We start from the raw sequence: 12,283 nt of genomic DNA on the forward strand, positions 1-12,283 counted from the left end.
ATAAATCATTTCAACAACTGCATGAGTTTGAAATATGACAGTGAGCCTCAGATAAAACTGTATAGTCCCAGCCAACACCTTGGTGCTATCTTGTGATATCTTGAAGAGAATATCAAGGTTAGCCAGCCTGGAACTCCTGACCTATTAAAACTGTAACATAATAAATTATTGCTATTTAGAGGTGCTGAATTTGTGGCAATTTGTTAGGCAACAACGATAACTAACACATTAGTGATGTTGCAATATGTATATATGTGTGTGTGTTTGTGTGTGTGTGTGTATACACACATCTATATAATTGAACTTATATGTAAATGACTATAAAACCATGGCTTGGCTATAATTATTACAACAATATTGATGGAGATTTCATACAGGAGATTTATGGAAAATATATAGACTACAGAAAACCAAGATTTCTCCATTATATATATCACATTTTCATAGAATTGCAGTACTATATCTGTATAAGGATCTGGATTTCTAAGGATGGAAAATCCAGACTTTGAAGATTCATACCCACATTTCAGTCTCCCATTTATAAGGTTGATGTGTGCATAAGAAGAAAATTTGGGGGCTTCCCAGTCCTTTGATGTACCTGAAGGAGGACAATGTCCACTAGATAAAGTTCAGTACACCTATACCTCAATCTTTTCTTTATTCAATTAAGACCAATTCATATTCATAATGATCAAATTTATAGCTATAACATCATTTAATGAGCTTTTAAAAAATGATTCCTCCAAGTTAAGATATTGGACTCAGTAGAATTCTTTTTTTGCCAAGGTTAAGTCTATGACATGTTCAAAGACACACTAAGTTTAATTAATACAGTCAAACAATGGGTATTTTGATGGGCAAATACATAAAATTTGTTCACTGGTATTATTTTTAAAAATAAATGAACTTTGTGTTTTCTTTTGAAATAAATATTTCCCAATAGCTACATCATGAATTAACCATAAAAATGTGAAATATTTGAAAAAATGCAAACAAGTTTTCAGTTTATAAATCTTACATTGTTGCCTATAAATTTGAATAGTTGAGTAAATATTAAATACTAAATTAAATATTGGTGTAATATATAAATTTAAGCCTAAAGCAAAGAATCTAGGAAAAACAGCAAGGCCTAAACATTTTTAAGGGATTCACTCTCCAGACTGGCCCCTCCCCAGCACCGTCCTGAACGCCCTGGCCACTTCCTTGTTGCGGAGGCTGTAGATGAGGGGATTCAGCATGGGGGTGAGGATGGTGTAGAAGGCTGACACCGTCTTGTCCTGGGTGGGGGAACGATCTGATGCAGGCCGCATGAAAATGAACATGGCAGCTCCATAGTACATTCCCACCACCACGAGGTGGGAGGAGCAGGTGGCAAAAGCTTTGCGGCGACTGTCCCCAGATCTCATGTGAATGACGGCCAGGAGAACACGAGCATAGGAGGCAGTGATGACTGCTACGGGGAAGAGAAGCATAATAACACAGCATATGAATATCATTCTTTCAAATAGCGATGTATTAGCACATGAAAGAGTGAGAAGGGAAGGGATATCACAGAAAAAATGGGGTATTTCCCAGGCACCACAATAAGGGAAAGACAGCGCAACCGCAACTTCAATAATACCATCAAGAGAGCCAAGCATCCAAGAGGAAGCTGCCATGAGATCACAGATTTTCTCACTCATGAGAGCTGGAGCTGAGTACCACAATGGGCAGCAAACGGCCACATAGCGGTCATAGGCCATTGCAGCCAACAGGGAACATTCGGCTCCAAGCAGGGACACATAGAAGAATATCTGGGCTCCACAGGCTGCCAGAGAGATGGACTTCCTGCCTGACAAGTAGCTGAAGGCCATCTTGGGGACAGTGGTGCAGATGAGCATGAGGTCCATGAGGGACAGCTGGCTGAGCAGGAAGTACATGGGGCTGTGGAGGTGTGTGTCCAGGTAGATGAGGAGAATCATGGCAGTGTTTCCCATGAAGGCCACTGAGAAGATGCCCAGGACCAGTGAGAAGAGGAAGATGTGGGTGGGGCTGTAATTGAAGATGCCCAGCAGGATGAAGTTGGAGGTGAAGGTCTGATTTTCCCATGCCATGATGGGTATGTTGTTTTTCAACTGCAACAAAAAGTGATATTCTTTCATTAATTTTTTAAACATTTACCAGTGTCTTAAAAAGGGTGATTCTGTTAAAGTCAGGTTGAGAACAATACGGCATTCCCAGGATTAGAAATCCCAAAGACCCAGAAGTACAGCATCAGAGAGAAGCATGTTCTGCTGGTTCTGCCTCTCCAATAAAGCTTCAGAACTGCCCTCAACTCAGCTTCTCAGCATCATTTTACTTAATTGAAAAGCTAGCATAATAACATACATGCTTACATGATTGATAGTGTTTCTATGAAAATGAAACTTCTCAAAAGCAATTAGACATTATTTTGAAATATCAGACATCCTTTGCACATAAACTGATAGGAACATTCAGCTTGGATCAGCCTGAGGCAGACACAATCACAGAAAATAAGCTGCGAGCCCTTGCTCGCATGACGCTGGGCACTTTTACTAGAGGTATTAACAAACCTCTGCATCTGCCCATTACTTTACATTCTACAGTGTTTGGTTTGTAATTCACAGAAAATATTTTATGCAATAACTAGGTGAGCTGACAAATGATTCCTTAATTATATGACTATATAAGCTATGTCTTTAGTTCCATAGCTCAATGTGATGGGTGGAGTTGCATTGCCCCAAAACAGATATGTTGAGGTGTTAACCCTTAGCAACTGTGAATGTGAACTTACTGGAAAATAAAGTCATAAATGATGAAATTAGTTAGAATACGGTCATACTGGAGTAGGGCATGCCTCTAATGCAAAAGGACTGGTGTCCTTAAAAGAAGACAGCTGTGTGAGACAGAGAAACAAGGAGAGGCCCTGTGATAATGGAGGCAGAGAGTGTAGTGATATATCTATACACCAAGGATTTCCAATGATTGTCAGTGATCAGCAGAACCTAGGACAGAGCATGGACCAGGATCCCCCTCTCAAACACGACAGAGGCATCTATCCCAGCTGACATCTTGATTTTGGACTTCTCCTCTTCACTACCGTGGGACAACAGATTTCTGCTGTTTTAAGCCAACAAAGGAAATAATACACCCAGTATCTCCTGTCATGAATTAGTATATGAAATAAATAAATTGACAGAACCTTGAATTCCATGCATTCAAACTATTGGCTTCTCTCTGTGTGTTGGGCACTGGGATAGAGCAGCAATAAGAACACACAAAACACTGGCCCATCACACTGTAACTAGACGGTGACCAAAAACCCTGTTGAGCTGTGGAAAAGGTAAGCAAAAGGAGGTGTTTTGATTGCATGGGACTGTCAGATTGGAATGCAGGAGTCAGTGAAGAACTTGTCCATCTGGTGGCATTTGGCTAAAGGCTTAGATGAAGCAAGAAAGAAACCACATCATAGGAAACAGCAATCTGTGCATGAATTTCACTAAGTGGAATATAATAATAAAGACATTCATACAAGAAGTTGACATATTCAGATTTCAGGAAAACAGTTTCTACATAGAGTCATGTAACATCCTGTTCATTGTGATATTTACACTTTAACATATGAGATAGTTATACATGTATGAGGAGAGTTAATTTATGAGGGGATATTATTCTGGGCCACAAGATGATGTCCTAAACAGACAAACCTGGTAAAAAGAACAATCAGACAGGGAGGTACATTTACACATTTATTCATTCATCATATTTTTGTGAAGAGGCTGAAAACAAAATCGAACAAAGTTGAGTATCCTGGGAGCAGCATAGGGATGTAAAGCTGTACAGGAAGGCAGAAGCTTGAGTTTCATCTCATGAGTTTGAAGTGATTTTTTAAGTGGTGGGGTAGTAAATTATACTCCCTTTGAGGTTTGTGTATGTATATAAATTAAAAATAATATTGTGGCTAGAAAAGGGAAAATTCAAAGGCATTTACAATTTTAATAATGAGTTATTGTGACTTGATAACACTAATCAACCAAAATGTGCCTGTAATGAGCACTCATGATCTCATGAGCTGAAAGAGCAATCTTTAAAAAAATGAATCAAATAATTTTTGTCAGCCAGTATGAAGGAGGAAACAGGGAAGAAGTAAAGGAATCCTAGGTGCCTGTTTGTGGTAGGGATGTCTATACATGTGCGTGCATGTGTGCATGTGTGTGTGTGTGTGTGTGTGCGTGTGCGTGTGCATGTGTGTGTGTGCACATAACTATTCTGAAGTCATTATGAAGAAGTTTTACAGATGCCTAGACCTGGTTATGGAGAGCTCATATGCAGATCCATCCGAGTTCCTGAAAAATCAGGAGCGAGCATCTCCAGGACCTCCTGGTTGTGGGGGCACGTTCCCTGACACGGGAACCCTTGCACTGCCCGAGATGGGAGGTCAGCTTTATGTTCAGCCAAGGAAAAGGACACTTTATTATATCATTAATTTCAAGTGCTCATGCAACTAAAGTTACTTTTATAAAATGACTTGTTTTGAATGATTTGTGTGAAGCGCTTATTGGAGCATCATGTGATAGGCTGCCCTCAACTAGTGCAACCGCTCAGGTCACCCAGCTGAGGTTTTGCCTTTCCTCATGGGCCCCACCACGACTTGCTTTAAGTCTGTCTGCACTGCGACTCCAAGCGTAAGCTCTCTGGTTATTAGTTCATACATTTTTTTAAGGTGACAACCTAGTCTACCACCTGGGGGGTATATCTGTCCCAGTCACTAAACCGATAAAAAGTGTTTGAATAATTGTATTAGAAATAATCTGGGCATTTCTGCCAGATAGCCTTTAAGCCCAGGTGAGTGATATACTAAATCAGGATTGGCAAATAAGTGTAGAACCACCATATTCCTCTGGATTTTATGTTTCATTACTTCAAGTGGAATTAACATAAATGCACACTTGTATCATATTGTCTGACCTCTTCACTGCTTGAAAATACCCAGTATAGCCTTGTACTAAAATTGTCTTTAATGAGTTTTCTCTGTCACAGATAATGTGACAAGATAAAGTCATATGAAAGTTGACAGTATCTTAATAGTGATGTGAATGGAAGATATTGAGCACTGCATTACACAGTACTCTCTACACTAAGGTTTGTGTAGATATTTATTCAAGATAAGGAAAAACTAATGCTGTTTCTCATGAGGAAAACAGAGGATTTTTACTAGGTAGTAAGACATATATGACAAAATTTGCTTACTTGTAAACCACCAGGAAAGTGAGACCTAAGTGTCAAAAGTCAGGGTAAGGTAACCAGGACATGAGCAATTCAAAAATGCGTTCCAGAAAGAAGTAGGTTTCCACGAGATATTTTAATATGTATTTTATAAAATATGGACCTTTGGTGAAGCATCTCTTGAAATGCCAGGTTCTCTGGGACTATTTAAGGACAGAGGGAGGAATACCTTTGCGAACATTAATTCAAAATAACAATGTAAAGTGGTTACAGGGATGGTAGTGCAGCATGGAGAATATAGTCAATGATTCTGTAGCATCTTCCTATGTGGACAGTTAGTAACCACATTAGAGGGAGTGAGGATTTAATAATGGAGGTAACTGTTGAACCACTGTGTTCTACATTTTAAACCAACATGAGATTATATATCAGCAACACTTCAATAAAATTATTTATACATAAAAATGGTTCTTAATAAAATGTTTGGTCTCTTTAAAGTTAACTAAAGCAATTTAAAAGTACTTGCTAAAGTACTAGAAAAGGGAATGGAATTATAGAGTATTTGTGACTATGCGCTGTGCTTCTTAAAAAAGAGAATGTGGGGGGCAGAGCCAAGATGGCTGCGTGAGCAGAACAGTGGGAATCTCCTCCCCAAAACATATATATTTTTGAAAATACAATGAATACAACTATCCCTAAAAGAGAGACCAGAAGACACAGGACAACAGCCAGACTACATCCACACCTGCTAGAACCCAGCTCCTGGTGAAACGGGTAAGATACAAGCCACAGCATGGCGGGACCAGAGCCCCCCCCACCCCAGCTCCTGGTGGGAGGAGAGGAGTCTGAGCGGGGAGGGAGAGGGAGCCCAGGACTGCTAAACACCCAGCCCAAGCCATTGGCACCAGAGGGAAGACACAGTGCATGTGTGGGGTGCTGGAAACTAGGGAAGCAGGACAGTAAGACCTGTGAGCGGGTCCTGAAGCTGGAGCCCCTGGGACAAAGAAAAGGGAGTGCTTTTTGAAAGTATTAAAGGGACAGGGACCCCACAGCTGGACGGAAGCATCCCAGGTCACAGTCCAGCAGCTGGAAATTCCAGGGAACTCCGGGCACACTAACCCCCTGGGCAACAGCTCTGAGTCCCCTCACAGAGGTAAACAGCCAAACAGCCTCCCCATCCATTACCCCTCTGGGGCCCTGCCATAGCAGAGCAGCAGCCTGAGGCTGGCCACACCCACAGAAAGAGAGCTTTCTTCATACCAGTCGGGCAAGATACAGAGACCCAATCTACACACAATTGCCCAACACAACCCACTAGGGGTCCCAGTTGTCCCAGTAAAGAAAGGCCAGGAGCAAGTGGAAAGAGTCTTGACGCTCCCAGCTCACAGATGAGTCAATAGCACACCACTGCAACTATCAACAGGAAAAGGCAAAAAAGTTTGATCCAGACAAGACTAACCCAGACAGCTTCGACATCTTCTACATCTTCCCCTGAGAAGGAACCTGGGGAGATACAATTAACCAATCTTCCTGAAAAATAATTCAAAACAAAAGTCATAACCATGCTGATGGACTTGCAGAGAAATATGCAAGAACTAAGGAGGGAGAATACAGAAATGAAACAATCTCTGGAAGGACTTCAAAACAGAATGGACGAGATGCAAGAGACCATTAATGGACTAGAAAACAGAGAACAGGAATGCAGAGAAGCTGATGCAGAGAGAAATAAAAGGATCTCCAGGAATGAAAGAATATTAAGAGAACTGTGTGACCAATATCCGTATTATATGGGTACCAGAAGAAGAAGAGAGAGAAAAAGGGATAGAAAGTGTCTTTGAAGAAATAATTGCTGAAAACTTCCCCAAACTAGGGGAGGAAATAGCCTCTCAGACCACAGAGGTACACAGAACTCCCATGACAAGGGATCCAAGGAGGGCAACACCAAGATGCATAATAATTAAAATGGCAAAGATCAAAGACAAGGACAAAGAATTAAAGGCAGCAAGAGAGAAAAAAAAGGTCACCTACAAAGGAAAACCCATCAGGCTATCAACAGACTTCTCAACAGAAACCCTACAGGCCAGAAGAGAATGGCATGATATACTAAATACAATGAAACAGAAGGGCCTCGAACCAAGACTACTGTATCCAGCACGAATATCATTTAAATATGAAGGAGGGATTAAACAATTCCCAGACAAGCAAAAGTTGAGGGAATTTGCCTCCCACAAACCACCTCTACAGGGCATCTTACAGGGACTGCTCTAGATGGGAGCACTCCTAAAAAGAGCACAGAACAAAACAGCCAACATATGAAGAATGGAGGAGTAGGTATAAGAAGGGAGAGAAATAAAGAATTATCAGACCATGTTTATAATAGCTCAATAAGTGAGTTAAGTTAGACAGTAAGATAGTAAAGAAGCTAACCTTGAACCTTTGATAACCACAAACTTAAAGCCTGCAATGGAAATAAGTGCATACCTTTCAATAATCACATTAAATGTAAATGGACTGAATGCACCAATCAAAAGACACAGAGTAATAGAATGGATGAAAAAGCAAGACCCATTCATATGCTGCTTACAGGAGACTCACCTCAAGCATAAAGACATGTACAGTCTTAAAGTCAAGGGATAGAAAAAGATATTTCATGCAAACAACAGAGAGAAAAAAGCAGGTGTTGCAATACTAGTATCAGACAAAATAGACTTCAAAATAAAGAAAGTCACAGAAGATAAAGAAGGACATTACATAGTGATAAAGGGCTCAGTCCAACAAGAGGATATAAAAATTATAAATATATATGTACCCAATACAGGAGCACCAACATATAAGAAACCAATACTAACCGAATTAAGGAGGAAATAGAATGCAATGCATTCATTCTGGGAGACTTCAACACACCACTCACTCCAAAGGACAGATCCACCAGACAGAAAATAAGTAAGGACACAGAGGCACTGAAAAACACATTAGAACAGAAGGACCTAATAGACATCTACAGAACTCTACATCCAAAAGCAACAGGATACACATTCTTCTCAAGTGCACATGGAACATTCTCCAGAATAGACCACATACTAGGCCACAAAAAGAGCCTCAGTAAATTCAAAAAGATTGAAATCCTAACAACCAACTTTTCAGACCACAAAGGTATAAAACTAGAAATAAATTATACAAAGAAAACAAAAAGGCTCACAAACACATAGAACCTTAATAACATGCTCCTAAATAATCAATGGATCAATGAACAAATTAAAATAGAGAGCAAGGAATATATGGAAATAAATGACAGCAACAACAGAAAGCCCCAACTTCAGACCACAAAGGCATAAAACTAGAAATAAACTGTACAAAGAAAGCAAAAAGGCTCACAAACACATGGAGGCTTAACAACATGCTCCTAAATAATCACTGGATCAATGAACAAATTAAAATGGATATCCAGCAATATATGGAAACAAATGACAAGAAAAACACAAAGCTCCAACTACTGTGGCATACAGTAAAAGCAGTCTTAAGAGGAAAGTATATAGCAATCCAGGCATATTTAAAGAAGGGAGAACAATCCCAACTGAATGGTCTAATGTCACAATTATCAAAATTGGAAAAAAGAAGAACAAATGAGGCCTAAGGTCAGCAGAAGGAGGGACATAATAAAGAACAGAGAAGAAATAAACAAAATTGAGAAGAATAAAACAATAGCAAAAATCAATGAAACAAAGAGCTGGTTCTTTGAGAAAATAAACAAAATAGATAAGCCGCTAGCCAGACTTATTAAGAGGAAAAGAGAGTCAACACACATCAACAGAATCAGAAATGAGAAAGGAAAAATCATGACGGACCCAACAGAAATACAAAGAATTATTACAGAGTACTATGAAAACCTATATGCTAACAAGCTGGGAAACCTAGGAGAAATGGACAACTTCCTAGAAAAATACAACCTTCCAAGGCTGACCCAGAAAGAAACAGAAAATCTAAACAGACCAATTATCGGCAACGAAATTGAAGTGGTAATCAAAAACTACCAAAGAACAAAACCCCCGGGCAAGATGGATTTACCTCGGAATTTTATCAGACATTCAGAGGAGACATAATACCCATTCTCCTTAAAGTTATCCAAAAAATATAAAAGGAGGGAATACTCCCAAAGTCATTCTATGAAGCCAACATCACCCTAATACCAAAACCAGGCATAGACCCCACCAAAAAAGAAAACTACAGACCAATATCCCTGATGAACGTACATGCAAAAATACTCAACAAAATATTAGCAAACTGAATTCAAAAATACATCACAAGGATCATACAACATGCCCAAATGGGATTCATCTCAGGAATGCAATGATGGTACAACATTTGAAAATCCATCAACATCATCCACCACATCAACAAAGAGAAGGACAAAAACCACATGATCATCTCCACAGATGCTGAAAAAGCATTCACCAAAATTCAACATCCATTGGAAAACAATTCCATTCACAATAGCATCATAAAGAATAAAATACCTAGGAATAAACCTAACCAAGGAAGTGAAAGACCTATACCCTGAAAACTATAAGACACTCCTAAGAAAATTAAAGACGTCACTAACAAATGGAAACTCATCCCATGCTCCTGGCTAGGAAGAAGTAATATCATCAAAATGACCATCCTGCCCAAAGCAATATACAGATTGGATGCAATCCCTATCAAACTACCAACGGCATTCTTCAATGAACTGGAACAAATAGTTCCAATATTCATATGGAAACACCAAAGACCCTGAATAACTAAAGCAATCCTGAGAAGAAAGAATAAAGTGGGGTGGGATCTCACTCCCCAACTTCAAGCTCTACTACAAAGCCACAGTAATCAAGACAATTTGGTGCTGGCACAAGAACAGAGCAACAGACCAATGGAACAGAATAGAGACTCCAAACATTAACCCAAACATATATGGTCAACTAATATTCGATAAAGGGGCCATGGATATACAATGGGGAAATGACAGTCTCTTCAACAGATGGTGCTGGCAAAACTGGACAGCTACATGTAAGAGAATGAAACTGGATCACTGTCTAACCCCATACACAAAAGTAAATTAGAAGAGGATCAAAGACTTGAACGTAAGTCATGAAACCATAAAAATCTTAGAAAAAAAAATAGGCAAAAATCTCTTAGACATAAACATAAGTGACCTCTTCTTGAACATATCTCCCTGGGCAAGGGAACCAAAAGCAAAAATGAACAAATGGGACTATATCAACCTGGAAAGCTTCTGTACAGCAAAGAACACCAATAATAGAACTAAAAGGTATCCTACAGTATGGGAGAATATATTCATATGACAGATCCGATAAAGGGATGACATCCAAATTATATAAAGATCTCACACACCTCAACAAACAAAAACAAATAATCCAATTAAAAAATGGGCAGAGGAGCTGAATAGACAGTTCTCTAAGGAAGAAATTCAGATGGCCAAGAGACACATGAAAAGATGCTCCACATCACTTGTCATTAGAGAAATGCAAATTAAAACCACAATGGGATATCATCTCACAACAGTAAGGATGGCTACCATCCAAAAGACAAACAACAACAAATGTTGGTGAGGTTGTGGAGAAAGGGGAACCCTCCTCTCCTGCTGTTGAGAATGTAAGTTAGTTCAACCATTATGGAAAGCAATATGGAGGTTCCTCAAAATGCTCAAAATAGAAATACCATTTGACTCAGGAATTCCACTTCTAGGAATTTACCCTAAGAATGCAGCACTCCAGTTTGAAAAAGACAGATGTACTCCTATGTTCATCGCTGAACTATTTACAGTAGCCAAGATATGGTAGCAACATAAATGTACATGCAGTAGATGAATGGATAAAGATGATGTGGTATATATAAACAATGGAATATTACTCAGCTATAAGAAAAAACCGATCCTATCATTTGCACCAACATGGATGGACATAGAGGGTACTATGCTCAGTGAAATAAGCCAGGTGGAGAAAGACAAGTACCAAATGATTTCACTCATATGTGGAGTATATGAACAAAAGAAAACTGAAGGAACAAAACAGCAGCAGAAACACAGAACCCAAGAATGGACTAACAGTTACCAAAGGGAAAGGGACTGGGGAGGATGGGTGGGAAGGGAGGGATAAGGGTGGGAAAAAAGAAAGGGAGCATTACAGTTAACATGTATAGTGTGGTGGGGGCACAGGGGGAGCTGTGCAACACAGAGAGGACAAGTAGTGATTTTACAGCATCATACTATGTTCATGGAGAGTGACTGTGAATGGGTATGTGGGGGGGACTTTGTGAAGGGGGGAGCCTAGTAAACATAATGTCCTTCATGTAATTGTAGATTAATGATACCAAAATAAAACTAAAAAAAAAAAGGAAAAAGAAAAGAGAGAATGTGGCCCAAACTGCTGTTCAGATCACTCAGTTTTGCCCTTTTTCTCACCTGACACACTTTTCCTACTCACCAGTGAAGGGACCCTCCCATAAGATGGCGAAATTCCTGCTTCTCTTCCGGGTCCTTGTCGGCGCCACCTGAATCCCAATCACCCCTCGCCCCACTAATCCCAACACCCAGCCAACAGCAACCAGCCCCGTAGAAGTGACACCACAATCACCCCATGCCCCTTCCTATAGAACCCAGCACCTTTCCCAAATAAAGAGGAATTCTCCGGTGAATTGCTGCTGTGTGTCGCTCCTTTCCTTTCAACCACCCTTCACCACCACCTCAGGAGTGCCAGTATATGTGGAAACAGAAAAAGCAAAAAGGACCTTTATCCAACCTGTCCTGTCTCTGAGCTGAGGCAGGCAACCCTCTGCCTCTATTCTCACGTCCCTACAAGGAGGGTGATACCACATTCCTCAAAGTCATACTGTACAAATGAAGTGAAAGAATGACAGTAAGTCCTTAGCTCAGAAATCTTCAGAAATGAAACTGATCGTCTCCATTCTCCATGGTCAGCAGAATGTTTGACACTAGCTTAACACACATCCTCACCTGATTATTTAATTATCTCTTGGTGTGGGTCTGAGCAGTGTATAATTCCAG

General features: G+C 39.9%; 1 protein-coding gene across 1 annotated transcript; it reads right to left on the reverse strand.

Moving 5' to 3' along the window:
- Positions 1-1,148: 1,148 nt before the first annotated feature.
- On the reverse strand, positions 1,149-2,096 carry LOC118908132 (olfactory receptor 2M3-like). Its single transcript, XM_036877181.2, has one exon. The coding sequence runs from the start codon at positions 2,091-2,093 to the stop codon at positions 1,149-1,151; it is 945 nt and encodes a 314-aa protein (XP_036733076.2). The 5' UTR covers positions 2,094-2,096.
- Positions 2,097-12,283: the final 10,187 nt, after the last annotated feature.

This window comes from Manis pentadactyla, chromosome 13 (genome assembly GCF_030020395.1).
Source record: "Manis pentadactyla isolate mManPen7 chromosome 13, mManPen7.hap1, whole genome shotgun sequence".
NCBI classification, from domain to species: Eukaryota; Metazoa; Chordata; class Mammalia; order Pholidota; family Manidae; genus Manis; species Manis pentadactyla.